This window comes from Tamandua tetradactyla, chromosome 13, assembly GCF_023851605.1.
Source record: "Tamandua tetradactyla isolate mTamTet1 chromosome 13, mTamTet1.pri, whole genome shotgun sequence".
In the NCBI taxonomy this organism is placed as follows: domain Eukaryota; kingdom Metazoa; phylum Chordata; class Mammalia; order Pilosa; family Myrmecophagidae; genus Tamandua; species Tamandua tetradactyla.
Window position 1 is genome coordinate 28,019,808 of NC_135339.1, and position 14,404 is coordinate 28,034,211.

Below are 14,404 nucleotides of genomic sequence, written 5' to 3' on the forward strand. Positions count from 1 at the left end.
ATGGGTACAGTCACATCTCCATCTAAGGTCACACTCACAACTGAGTGATTCAGTCTCCTTGGAAACAATCTGATCAAAGGTTTCTACCCTAACCAATAAGCCTGGCCCCATAAGATTGGATCAGGATTAAAATATGGTTCTCTAAGTTACATAACAGTTTCAAACTGGCATAGTTACTGTTACTAGTAGTCTTCAGTTCTGTGCCCTACTCCAGACCTCCCTCTCCTGTTTTTGTTGTTTTTTCTTCCAGCCAACAGAACTCCCTTTAGTATTTCTTGTAGATTCAGTCTTTTGTTGACAAATTCTCTCAGCCCTTGTCTGTGAAAATTTTAATCTCTCCTTCACTTTTTATTTGGGGGGTGTGCTGGTTTGAAAGAGAGTGTGCCCCCTAAGAAAAGCCATGTTTTAATATAAGTCCCATTTCATAAGGTAGAATAATCTCTATTCAACACTGTATGTTTGAAACTGTGATTGGATCATCTCCCTGGTTGATGTGATTTAGTCAAGAATGGTTGTTAAACTGGATAGGGGATGACATGTCTCCACCCATTTGAGTGGGTCTTGATTAGTCTGAAGTCCTATAAAAGAGGAAATATTTTGGAGAAGGAGAGATTCAGAGAGAGCAGAGAATGCTGCAGCACTACGAAGCAGAGTCCACAAGCCAGCGAACTTTGGAGATGAAGAAGGAAAATGCCTCCCGGGGAGCTTCATGAAACAGGAAGCCAGGAGAGAAAGTAGCAGATGACGCTGTTTGCCATATGCCCTTCCAGCCAAGAGAGAAACCATGACTGTGTTCACCATGTGCCTTTCCAGATGAGAGAGGAACCCTGAACTTCATTGGCCTTCTTGAACCAAGGTATCTTTCCCTGGATGCCTTAGATTGGACATTTCTATAGACTTGTTTTAATTGGGACATTTTCTCGGCCTTAGAACTATAAACCAGCAACTCATTAAATTCTCCCTTTTAAAAGCTATTCCATTTCTGGTATATTGCATTCTGGCAGCTAGCAAACTAGAACGGGGGGGGGGGGGGGGGTGCATGTTCTGGGAATCAAACCCGGGTCTGCCACATGAAAGACCCACATTTCTCCAAAATGTTTTCCATTTTAAAGGACTCTAGTCCTTAAAATGGGTCTCCCACATGAAAGGTGAGCATTCTACCACTGAACCACCCTTCCTTCACTTTTGAGGGACACCTCAGCTGGAGATAGAATTCTTCACTGGAAGTCTTTCTCTTTCAGGAACTTAAATATATCATACCATTTCCTTCTTGCCTCCATGGTGCCTTTTGAGTAGTCCAAACTCAGTCTCATGTGGTTTCTTTGTATGTGGTGAGTTGCTTTTCTCTTGCTGCTTTCAGGACTTTCTGCTTCTCTTTCACATTTGACAGACTGATTAGTATGTGTCTTAGAGTAGGCCTATTTTGATTTATTTATTTGGGGTTCATTGGATATCTTTGATTCGAATATTTATGTCTTTTATAAAGTTTGGGAAGCTTTTCATTATCTCCTCAACTAATCTTCCTAGCCATTACTCTTCTCGTCTCCTTCTGGGACACCAATGATTGTTTCATTTGTACGCATCATGTTGTCCATCATTTCCCTGAGATTCAACTCAAATTTTTCCATCTTTTTTGCCATTTGTTCCCTTGTGCATTTGAATTCAATTGTCCTGTCCACTAGCTCATTTATTCTTAGTTCTGCCTCTCCAAATTTGCTGTTTTATGTCTCTAGTATAATTTTAATTTGGTCTACAGTATCTTTCATCTCTGTTATCTGCTATTTATCTTATTCTTTCAAATTCTTTTTTATGCTCTTCTGGTGTTTTCTTGATATCCTTTATGTCATTAGCCAACCCACTGAATTCATTTAGGAAAGTTGTATGAATACATTTGATTAGTTGTTTCAAAGTCTATGTCTTCTCTTATGTTTTAATTTGGTCATATGGCTGAGCCATATCTGCCTGTATCTTCATATCCTTTGAGATTTTCTTAGATTTGAGGTATTTGATTATCTTGATAGGATTATTTTAAAAGTTGATTTCCGATGATATTAAGAATTACTGATTGCATATGTAGAATGGAATGATTTCTAAATGTTGTGTTAGTTATTTTTTTTAATTAATAAAAAATATATTAAAAAAAGGAAATAAAAAAAAGTTGATTTCCCTCAGTTTTCTGAGGTTTTGTGTTTTCATGGGTTTGTACTGAAGGTCTCCTTTTGCACTTGGTTTATCAGTAATTCCCCCCAAACCAAGGTCTGTACCTCATGCAGGAGATGCAACTCTACTTGAGGATCTGTTTGAAGCTAGACAGATAGGTAGCTTGCCAAACTGCATTTCCCATTTCTTCCCAGAAGATGGTACTCTGAGGCCTCCTCTTCTCCTCTGGCCTGCCTCTCCCCAGCTTTGGCACCCAGGTGAGCTGGATGGGGACCTGGTGCAATTCCTGTGAGGTTCACTGATCCCAGTGCATGCTGAAAGCTGCCAACCCTAGGGCTAGCGGTGGGCAGTGTGCACCTTAGCAGAGATTCCGCTTATAGGCCCAATCAAACTAGTAGCTTCCAGGCTCCCACTTGGAATGAACTTGGACTATGTGAGAGAGTTTGTCAGTTGCCCCTGCCCACAGCCAAACTGGAAATGCCTGCTAGCTAGCTGTGGCATAGGGCACAGTGCACAGGGGGTGCAGTTGGCAGCACCTGGGACATGTGGGTGCAGGGAAGGTGAAGCACAGGATGGGAATTATTACTGTGGGGCAGGGCATGGTGCAAGGGCACTGTGCAATACAAGGGGGCACAGGGCCGGGGCACAGCATGGGGAATGGGGCAGGATGCATGGGGTGGCATAGGACGTAACTTGAGTGTGGGGATATGTGGCACAGGGAGGCCATGGATGGGGCACAGGAGAATGACTGCAAAGGGTGCAACACAGGAGAGCAGGGCACGGGGGGCATGGGCATGGGTGGGTTGGTGTGGTGCGTGGGTGGTGTGCGTGCATGCATGGCCACTGGGGCACAGTGACTTGCTTCCTCATCCCTGCCTGCTTGTCCTTGTCTTCCTAGTGCTCTGAGCTAGGAAAGGGGAGCAGTAGGCTCTGTGCACTAGCTGGATGATCTCTATGAGCAGGGAAAACAAGTTTACTGGCTTCCAGGTTCCCCAAGGGGACTCCAAGCTGTGGAGCTGAGGTGGCTGATACCCTGTTAGTTGTAAGCCCAGCATTTTGTCCCGGGTGGAGTCCCCATGGAGCCCAACCACCCTGTTCTCTATATCCCAATTCCTCAGCTTTTTCATCCAGGACCTCCCTATAGAGTATATAAGACCATCTCAGGCCACTCCCACTCTGGAACTTCTGCCCCAGTCGTTTTTCTATGATTTCACCAGTTGTTCCTTGGAACAGGGGTGAACTCAGCCTATTCTATTCCACCATCTTCCCAGATGTCACTGCCCAGTATTTTACTCTTGTAGATGCTGTTGTAAATGGAATTTTTTTCTTGATTTCCTCTTCAGATTGTTCATTGCTCATGTATAGAAACACAGCTGACTCTTGTGTGTTGATCTTATATCCTGCAAATGTGCTATTCTTTATTAGCTATAGTAGGTTTCTCATAAATTCCTTGGTATTTTCCTAAATACAGAATTTTGTCATCTTCAAATAGAGCTTTCCAATTTATCTTTTATTTCTTTTTCTTGTGTAACTGAACAGCTAGTTTCAGTACAATGTTAAGTAGTAGTGGTAAAACTGGGCATCCTTGTTTTGTTCCTGTTCTTAGGCAGAAAGTTTTTAGTCTTTCACCACCAAGTATGGTGTTAGCTGTGGCTTGCTTTTGCTTTTTTTTTTTGCCTTTGTTTTTGATATTTACAAAACCTGATATAAAAGGTTTCAGAAAGCACATACTTAATAGATAGATTCCTCCCCTTCATATTTTGTCTAGTATGCCTTTGTAGCACAGGAGAGGGTCATTTCACTACCTGATTTGGACATGGAGATGGTGTCAGGCAAGAGCTGCCAGGAGAGCCTTAGTAAAAGTCAGCTGGAGAGCAAGCAGGAAGATCAGCATTCTCCAAGGGTCTGGTGTGCCTGAACCACTGGATTAACAGACATTTTATTAAAGACAATTCCTTTCTCAGTTTATTTCTAATTAACTGGCAGACTTTTGACTCAGATCACCAAAATACTGAATTTAAATTTTTATTTTTCAAATTGGTCATGCAGCAGAAAGTCTCAAGCAAAAGTAAGCATCCTGTGAGAAGTATCCTGTGTATATAGACTGTGTTGTAAGCCAGCTAAGTAAAAGCATTTAAAATTTAAGCAGATAATATTTATAAAAGCATTACAATTATAGCGTTCTAAATCACTGAGCAACTTATCCTCAACAAAAAATCTGACAATGAGAACAGATTTGAGAACAAAGCTATTTTAATCATTCAAAGAGCAAGCTTAGTATGTTTCAATTTATTTTTTACACGTCATGGTTGCACAATTTGAGGCTGGTTAAATACAAATAGTTTTCAAAATTTCTTTGAATATTTTTAATTACTACATGTAAAGTGATCACGAAAATATTTGGCATTAAGTTTTAAAATTCTGAACAGGCACTTACATGAAGGGAAATGTTACCATTCACAGATGTCTATATTTAAAATAGATGCTCCAGCATAGAACTTTTTGCCAATAGAGAAGTTGTTTATCGGCCATTTTATCAAAGTGCCATTGTAGTAAAACAGGTTAAGGAAATTAATTTGGATTATTTAGCTTACTCAAAGTATTACCTGACAAGGTTTACTCTGAAGTGTATAAAAATATTGGTACAAAAACCAATGAGCCATAAATGAAAGTAGTTTCCACACAGCAGGCTTTGTTTTGGTATCTGCATCCCACATTTACTGCATTTGAGATCAGATCCCATGCACAGAATCAGATGACTGCAACCTTCTTTTTCAGAGACGTTGAATAAATGACTTGAATTTAATGTTAAAAAAATTAAAACAGGTGGAAAGATTTAAATTTGAGGTTGAACTAACCAATGTTCCAGTTTAACAAACATGAAATTGTCCAGATCTGGAAAATACATGCTTCACATATGCTCCTGAGTCCCCCATCCCAAAATTTTCACCTGAAATGTGAAGAGAATAAATTTGTGAGGCCAAGAAAATAGTGCATATATGGCAAAAAGATTCCTTAAATTAAAAAAATACACATACACATTTCAGAGTATTTATGGAAAAATTACACAGTTTAACAAATTTTAAAACACCAACATAGGGTCAATTCCACATTACAGAAAACATATAGTGGCAATACTGAAAAGTAGCAGAATGGTTACTTTTGGGGGAAAAAAAAAGACAATGATTACAGTAACATGCCACATATTCCCTTGAAAAAAAAATTTAATATTCATATGACAGAAGACTTCTAAGAGGATACAAATTCAGGAAGCCATGGAATGGTAGACTCAGAGGCACCTACAATTCAACACTTCATATGTGTTTCTCAAAGTTATGTAAAAACAATTTAGTTGTTTTAAAAAATTGAGATGCTGTTTTAAATCTCTGCACAATATAAGGGCTATTCAGGTTTTCTCATTTTACTTGGACATAAAATATGTTTCTGCATGAAAAGAGTAAGTACTCATTCGCATGAAAAGGGAGAAAAATATTTATAATCAACACTAAGCAGAAAGAAAGCAAAATTATAAATAGCCAGCCTACTCAGAGGAAGATCTTTAATATTTATGCTTAAGTATATGAGTGCTTATCATCAAATCAAAGTGCAGTTAATTAAAAAAAAAAAAAAAAGGAGGCAGCTTAAGAAAGTTCCAGTGTCTCAAAGAAAGCACTTTTTAAAATGTATATACACGAAGAACATTTAGTTATATCATAAAATATATGCAGCACTGTAGGATAAAGGAAGACTATTATAAATGGAGTTTTGGCCTTTTACCCCTACATGCCGCAACCATCTTCAACCTGCTGAACTTAATCTCAATAGTTACAGGAGTTTTTTGTTTTTCTTTCTTACTCCCATTCAGTTCACATTTCAGGCTGTTCAGCAGATGCCTGTGATTCTGGAGATTCAAATCGCTGGTGAAAGTTTGTTCTCTGTTTCCTCAGTTTTTCAGGTGCTTTTCTCCATAAAATGATCTCCTTAAAAAAAATGCAAGATATCAACAAATTAATGTTCTCTCATACATTAACATTTCATCTTGGAGATACTGCCACCTCAATTTTAACTATAGCAAAACTAAATTCTTCCCTACAAAAGCTTTTTCCTTCCTGACTGATCCACTTTTCTTTCCACCCTATATTGGACTACCCCTTCTGCCTCTCCTGCTCTCCCCAGCAGCACGCAAGCACATCACACCAATCCAATCAGGCCCAAAGTTTTAAAATATTATTGATTTAAAAAATTCCTAAAATCTGTCCTTTGCTTCCATTCCACTGCCCTCATATAAATTCAATCTCGTCTTCAACCTTAAATATTAAAACAACTTCCTTGTAGATAGTACTGCCCTTCTTGCCTGAGGCTTTCTAACCCATCCTATACATCAGTACCAGATTAATTAAACACTGCTTGGACTGCTGTTTAGTAGTTCTCAGTTGCCTTCAGGATAAATCTCCCTGGTTTTGGTAAATTGCGTAAATCTTTACCCAATTTAGCAACATCACCCTCCTCCCTTCACCAGCCTCCAACGTACTCCAAATAAATCTGTCCTACCTCTTACATATGTTCTTCAAATCCTTATTTCTCTGCCTATCTAAATTTTACCCTAACCAAACCACCCTGAATTCTTTCTTCTAAATTTCAAAAATTATTTGCTGCATAAATTCACAACTGGCTGTAGTTATTTTGTTTATTACTTCACCAACATATAAGAATATGAACATGACTCCCACTGGAAGCAATACATTTACTTCAACAGTGCTGCCATAATAATGTAACTGATTTTGAAATTGAAAAATTTTGTAATTTAAAATTCCCTAAGTTTAATTATACAGTATTATAGCAGCAATCTGTCTGCAATAAGACAAAGCATTATTTAAGTTTTCTGTTAACTTACAAAGTTTTTCTTTTTCCCACATACCCGCAATGTAAAGACCTTGAGGACAAATGTTTACAAAAATAGTTTTTGTATTCTTCACAGTACTTCAGCACAGAATAATTTCTAATCTCACTTTGAACTAAAATTCAAATATTTATTAATCTGACTCAAAGTAAAAGCCTATCTTAATCACAGTCTTCACTCAAAATTCATCAATGGTTTTTAACTGATGTTCAAATGAGGACAAGTTTTATGGTAAACACTAGATCTGAAAGTATTAGAACTGGGTCATAACAGAATTGGTTAATAAGGGAAAATGACAAACCCAAAATTATATCAAGTAAATGACAGTACTAAGCAGCCATTAAAAGTGATAATGGAAATCTACATTGTTGATAAAGGAAAGATATTCAAGACACTACTGAGAGAAAAAGCACCCAACACACATGATACAATCTAAATACACATACACAGTTTGAAAACTAATGTGATAGAATTTCTGGTAACTCTTAGTTCATTCTCTGTTTTCAACTCTCTTGCATAAAGTTTTTCTGTTTTTAAAAAACTAACAGCAGGTACTGCTTTGATTTAATTACAAATTTCCTTAAGAAAAAGAAAAGTCCTGCTAATTATAGCCCATTCCTGAGTCCTGCAGAATGATTAGGAGAGGGATCTGTCACAACAGGATTAAATTCTTGACTATTTCCTTAACATACCACCCCAATGTTTTCACTTAAAACCCCTACTTGCCCAGTACAGTTTTAAAGCTTCAGAAAGCGAGTGAGTACTTTCTAGGATTTTTAAAACTATAACAGCAAAAAAAATATACCAGCTTGGGCGGCACCATACCTGCTGCTTGAAGTACCTTCTGTCTTCCTCATCAACAAGGACTAGATTCAAAAAGTACCTTACTGAAAATTTTTTGTTCACATCTCTCATTGTTGGAGTTGGGTCATATCCCGCTAAAAATAGTCTTATTGGAATTGATTCACCTAGAAGAAAAGCACTTTTCATTTAATTCTAAGAGATCATTAAATACATTCACATAATACCTAGGACCCAAGCATTAGGGAGAAAACACTAATGCTTCAGTTCCTCAGATGAGATGCACCTTAATAAATACTTTTGAGCAGGATTTCTCAACTTTGGTGCTACTGACATTTAGGGCTGGATAATTCTTTGTTGTGGGAGCTCTTCCATGTATTTTAGGATGTTGCACAGCATCCTTAGCCTCTAACCCACTATATCCCTGGGTGTGACAAGCAAAATGATTCCAGACATTGCCAAATGTCCTCTGGCAGAGAGGGTATGTGACAAAATTCCCCTGGATGGGAACCATGGCTCTAGGGTCAAAATGCCTGGATTCAAATTCCAATTCTCCCACTTACTGGCTGTGTGACCTTGGTCAAGTCACATCTCTGCTTCAAGTTTCACATCTGTGAAATGGGGCTAATACCCAACTCATAGGGAATGTATAAGGACCATACAGGTTAAACATGTAAAGTGCTTAACATAGCACTAGCAAGTAAGTACTGTATAAGTAGTTTTGTTATTTTCTGTTTTCTCAATAATTTCTAATAAGTATAAATTCTTGAAATATCTATTATAAATCATCCAAAGCAACAGACATGTACAGAACAGTCAACATTTCCTTACAACCAAAAAAGAAAGATAATTATTTGCATACTTTCTTTTGAATCTTCCTGAAAGATAGACCTATCTCTTTACATAAAAATTTGCAGCTGCTGGAATTTTACAAAGTAATGCTGCATAACACAAGAGTACACAATTTGGGGACTGAAGATAGAAAGGCCTAGGCTCAAACCCCAAATTCTGTAATTGTTAAATCTATTGCCTTTAGAAAAATTTTTTTAACTTCTTTGGACTGCTTTTGTTTGATCTGTAAAACACCACCACCATCTAACTAAAAGGATGGTTGGGAACTTTAAAGCATACAGTCCCATCTGTAATTGCCACTCAACTACCTTTTGAAGTAATTATTAATAGAGTGAATAAAATCCAAAGACATAAAAATTTAAAATGATATTGATTTCATTGTCTTGAAGATTAACAAGTAATGGCACTGTTTGTTTTCTTGGGAGCAACAGGGACTCCAAGATCGCATAAAAATTAATGCTCAGCTATACTGCATCTTATGTTCAGCATGAGAAAAAAAAATTTACTGAAATGAACTATTAAAACAGAAGACAATCAAGGGCAGATTGCCAGATTGCTCAGACAATCATGCCAGAGACCCGGGTTCGATTCCCAGTGCCCATCCATGGCGGGGGGAGGGAACAAAACAGAAGACAAGCAAAATGTCACAGATTCCAAACTACAGAAGAGCTATACACAATGTCTCTTGTAAATTCTAAATTCATGCTGAGTGAAAAATTTAATCTTATTTCAGATTACTTAGAAGTATATAGTCATCTTTCATCTATACAAAGATGATCTCAAGAACCATCATTATGAGAATAAATTTAAAAACACACTTTCATACTGAATAGCTACTTTCAAACTAAACTGCACAAACACTGCTGTTTATGAAAAACAAAGTACTTAAAAGCGTGTTACCTTTTACTGGTGCACCATCCATTATTTCATATTTGGCAATTGTTTCTGTTTCTGTTGTTGTACTAGGTCCTAGTGCAATAATGAAAATATTAATTTAAATATTCCCAGAGACTCAGCATCAAGGGATTGAGAAAATCTTTTCAACCAAAAGGGGGAGGAGCGAAATGAGACAAAATAAAGTGTCAATGGCTGAGAGATTCCAAACAGAGTCGAGAGGTTATCCTGGAGGTTATTCTCACGCATTATACAGATATCACCTTTTTAGTTAAGGTGTACTGGAGAAGCTGGACAGAAGTGCCTGAAAATGTAAAGCTGTGTTCCAGAAGCCATGTTTCTTGAAGATGATTGTACAATGATATAGCTTTTGCAATGTGACTGTGTGAACGTGAAAACCCTGTGTCTGATGCTCCTTTTATCTACCTTATTGACAGACGAGTAAAACATATGGATTAAAAATAAATAATAGGGGGAACAAATGTTAAAATAAATTTATTAGATTGAAATGCTTTCTGAAAATAAATTTAGTAGGAATTGAAATTTAGTTATCAATGAAAGGGAGGGGTAAGGGGTATGGTATGTATGAATTTTTTTTGTTTTCTTTTTATTTCTTTTTCTGAATTGATGCAAATGTTCTAAGGAATGATCATGATGATGAATATACAACTATGTGATGAAGTGAGTTACTGATTATATATGAAGAATGGAATGATCATATGGTAAGAATGTTTGTATGTTGGTATGTTTAATAAATAAAACAGGATTTTAAAAAGTAGTTATTTTTGCCACTGTCTTTTAAATCGGAAATTATGTCAAAAGAAGGAAGGAAGGAGGCAGGGAAAGAGGTAGGGAGGGAAGGAGGGGGAAGGGGGATGAAGGGAGGAAAAAAGAAAACAAAAGAAAAAGTAGTGGGTCATGTGGTTAGCCATCTGGAAAATTAAGTTAGATACATATCTCACAACCTCCAGCAGGACAAATTACAAATGAATTAAGAATTTAAACAAAAAGCAAAACAAAGTCATAAAACTTATTTAGTAGAATCTAGCACAGAAAATTATTTTCAAAACCTCACCATGCGAAAGGTCTTTTAACTGGGGCACAAAATCCAGAGGCCGTAAGAGGAAAATTTGAAAAATTTGACTACATAAACTTCAAAAAATGAAGTTTTTACTATTCTTAAACACAGAAAAAGGGATTGATTTCTCTAATATGCAAAGAGTTTCTATGAATTAATAAGAAAAAGGCCAATAATCCAATAGGGAATAGGACAAAGAATAGGAATAGGTTACAGAAAAGAAATAGAAATGTCTTTTCTATATATGAAAAGATACTCAACCCTCAGAATAAGAAAACTGTCAATTAAAACTACAATCAAGAGGGGCACAAGGGTAGTTCAGGGATAGAATTCTTGCCTGCCATGTGGGAGACCCGGATTCAATTCCTGGCCCATGCACTTTCCCAAAAAACAAAGAAGCAAGCCAACAAACAAAAACAAACCAACCAAACAAAAATTCAACAAATGGTGCTGCAATAAAAGAATACTCACGTGGAAAAAGAATGAAATGTGACCCCGCCATATAGCATACAAAAAAACTACAATCAAGTTTTCCCCACCCATCAGATCAGCTAAAAGTTTTTATAATATTGTGCTGATGAGAGATGGGAAGAAGAGGCACTCTCCTACATTCACTGCTGGCAGTAATGCTAATTAATTAGCACAACTCCTAAAGAGGACATATTGATAGTATGTATCAAAATTACAAATAAATATACTCTTTGACTCAGCAATTCCACTTCTAAGCTATTGTCTTATATGCACATGCAAAATGACATTCTTTAAGAAGCACTGTTTTAATAGCAAAAGACTGGAAACAATTTGTGTGTCCACCAATAGGAAAATGGTTAAATAAATTCTAGTACATCCATAAAATGAAATTCTATAAAAAAGACGAGGAAGTGTTCAACACAGTGCTAATGAAAGATCTCTAAGGTATGTTAAGTGCAAAGGAAGATGTGTTGTATGCCACCATATAAATGATTTTAAAAAGGAGAGGATAATATGCTTGTATGTGAATAAATACCTAGAAGGATTTTTTAAATGTCTCCCTGCATATATGCATTTCTATATCTATACATGCACATACAGAGAAGCAGATATGTGATATGTATATCATAGGTAATTTCGTAAGCTTTTTGGTTGTTTTTGATGCATGTGCTGGGAATCGAACCCAGGTCTCCCACATGGCAGGTGAGAATTCTGCCACTGAACAACCTGTGCTAAAAGGATTTTAAAACTTATAATAAACATATTACTTATGAGTATTTACAGAACTGAAATAGTATATTTTCCATTGTATAGCCTTTTATACATTTTTTGACCCACGCAAATATACCTATTCAAACCATGCAAATATACCTATATATACCTAAATATACCTATTTAATTTTTAAACAATCCTCAGTAACTTATCAACAATGCTAGTATCAAAGTAAATATCCAATATGGACTTTTTTTTTAAATAGTACATTAAGATTTTTAAAATTCAACTAAAACAAAGAATTTTAATTCAAATGCTTTTCAACTTACCAATCCCTGTGATCTCTTTTTTGATCAGCTGTAACTCCATATGTTGGATTTTTATTCTTACTAATAAAAAGTAAATTTTTCCAACAATCACATCCTTTAAATGATACCTTTAAGGAAAGAAAATACCTCATTTACTAAATATCAATTTTCAAAACAAAAAAAATGTGTCCTTCTGAAAAACTCCATTAGACATCTTTTAAGATAATAACTATTGAACAAATAATTTGATTCATATTGTTTAATGCACATTTTTGTCAAAGAAGTATTTATTTCAGAGGTGAATAAGAAATGAGACCTTTACTTGACCTATGCCTCAAAGGAGAAGATTCAGTCTGATTAACTGTTGATCCTTATTTAGAGGTTAACTTACTTTTCAGAGAACCTATATAAATGGAATAGAAAAATCTCTGCATGAAATATCTATTTCATGGGCGAAGATGGTTTTGAACATTCAAAGCTCTACACAGTTAATCAGTATCAGTGAGACATACTGAATTTGTCCTTTTGTATTTGGCTTATTTTACTCAATATGATGTCTTCAAGGTACACCCATGTTGTCGCATTTATCAGAACTTAATTTCCTTTTACAGCTGATATGAAATAATTAAAGTAAGCAAATTTTCAGAATCAGGAACTAGAATAGGGGTTACTAGGTGCTGGGGTGGGGATACAGAATGGGGAATTAATGATTACCTGTACAGAGTTTCTGTTTAGGGTGATGAAAACCTTTTGGTAATGGATGACAATGATGGTAACACAACAATATGAATGAAATTAACACAATGAATTATATGTATGAATGTGGCTATAAGGAGAAGTTTTAGGTTGAATATATGTTACTAGAAAATAAAAACACAGGACTGTAAAACAAAAAAGTGAACCATGATAGAGATTATGGACTACTGTTCATAGTACAATTTTAATAATATTCTTTCATTAATTAGAAGAGGTACCTCATGAATGCAAAATGTTAATGAAGGAGAAGGATATAGGGAACTCTGTATTTTCTGCATGATATTTCTGTACCTTATAACTCCTCTAATAAAAAAAAATAGATTAAAAAAAAAAGTTCTACACAAGAGTTTTGTATCAGCCTGGATCAGGATGATGGAGTGAGAAGCTGCAGGGGTCTGTCACCCCACAGAAGCGTTGAACAATCAGCAAGAAATGGCAGAAACATCTTTCTCAAAGCTCCAGGAAGCAGTTAAAGGACTGCAGTAATAGGGTGAGCACCGAATCAAGAAAAAGGCAACTTACAAGTGGTAGGAAAAAAAAAAGGTAGAATCTCGTGGTGCACTGGCTAGCCCCTCCCCATTCCCTTAGCAGGTTGGTATGGAACCAGTCCCCACACAGCAAGGGAGGAGAGTGACCCTTGTACTCATACTGGGAGCAAGTATGTCTAGCCCAATCTCTCTGGTGGTAGTCAGAGGGACTGAACCAAGACAGTCTTTGCAGGCTTGCCATCCCAGAATTTGCCCAGTATGTAGAAAGCAGCTCACATAGCTGACCTACAGAACACTGTGAGAGAGTAGCCACATTGGAGCTACCTGGGGTAAAGGACTGCTAGCTGTAGAACATACTGTAGCGCTGGGGGCTGTGAGGAAACTGCTCCCAAGAAAAGAGGGGACATTCCATCCATTTTAATAGGGGAACTCCTAGGCCACACACAAATGCCCAAGACAAGATGCATGCCCAGAAAGAATCACTGAGGCCCCCTATACTTTGGCCTCAAGCTACTCTCAAAACTCATTGTTCGGATAAACTCTGAAAGATGAGAGTACTGGTGCCAGGTAATCTGCAAAGACTTGGGAAGAGGTTTTTTTCCCTTGCATTTTTTTGTTGTTGTTAGCTCCTACAATTCAAGAAACACTCTGTCATAACACCAGATGGATACACGCTTAAGAACAGACGCCTCAGAGTCTAAATTCCAGCAATAACACATTAAAATATCAAAATGTCCATGTTTCAACAAAAGAATACAAGCCATATGAGAAGAAACAGGAAATAACAGTCCAGGCAAAGGAGAAGATTAAAGCATTGAAACCAACATTGAGGAAGACCAGACCTGAGACACACCGGACAAAGACTTAAAAAAAAAAAAAAGGTCGTAAACATGCACAGAGAGCTAATGGAAAACATGAATGAAGAGTTAAAGGATATCAGGAGAACAAAAGATGAACACAGAGACTATTAAAGAGAGATTGAAA

The 14,404-nt window shown here is 36.7% G+C and overlaps 1 protein-coding gene across 5 annotated transcripts in view; it reads right to left on the minus strand.

The window, feature by feature from the left end:
• Positions 1 to 4,108: 4,108 nt before the first annotated feature.
• Positions 4,109 to 14,404, minus strand: part of VPS26A (VPS26 retromer complex component A) — a 41,384-nt gene continuing 31,088 nt past the window's right edge. For 2 of the 5 annotated variants that reach the window (XM_077125079.1, XM_077125076.1), the window contains exons 6-9: positions 12,198 to 12,304; positions 9,614 to 9,682; positions 7,886 to 8,028; positions 4,122 to 6,140 (exon numbers count right to left, since the gene is read on the minus strand). In XM_077125079.1, coding sequence (XP_076981194.1) covers positions 6,027 to 6,140; positions 7,886 to 8,028; positions 9,614 to 9,682; positions 12,198 to 12,304 — 433 coding nt within the window. In that variant the 3' untranslated portion in view covers positions 4,122 to 6,026. Of the gene's footprint in view, positions 6,141 to 7,885; positions 8,029 to 9,613; positions 9,683 to 12,197; positions 12,305 to 14,404 lie in introns of all 5 variants that reach the window. The other 3 variants (XM_077125077.1, XR_013161532.1, XM_077125078.1) reach the window with 3 other exon arrangements.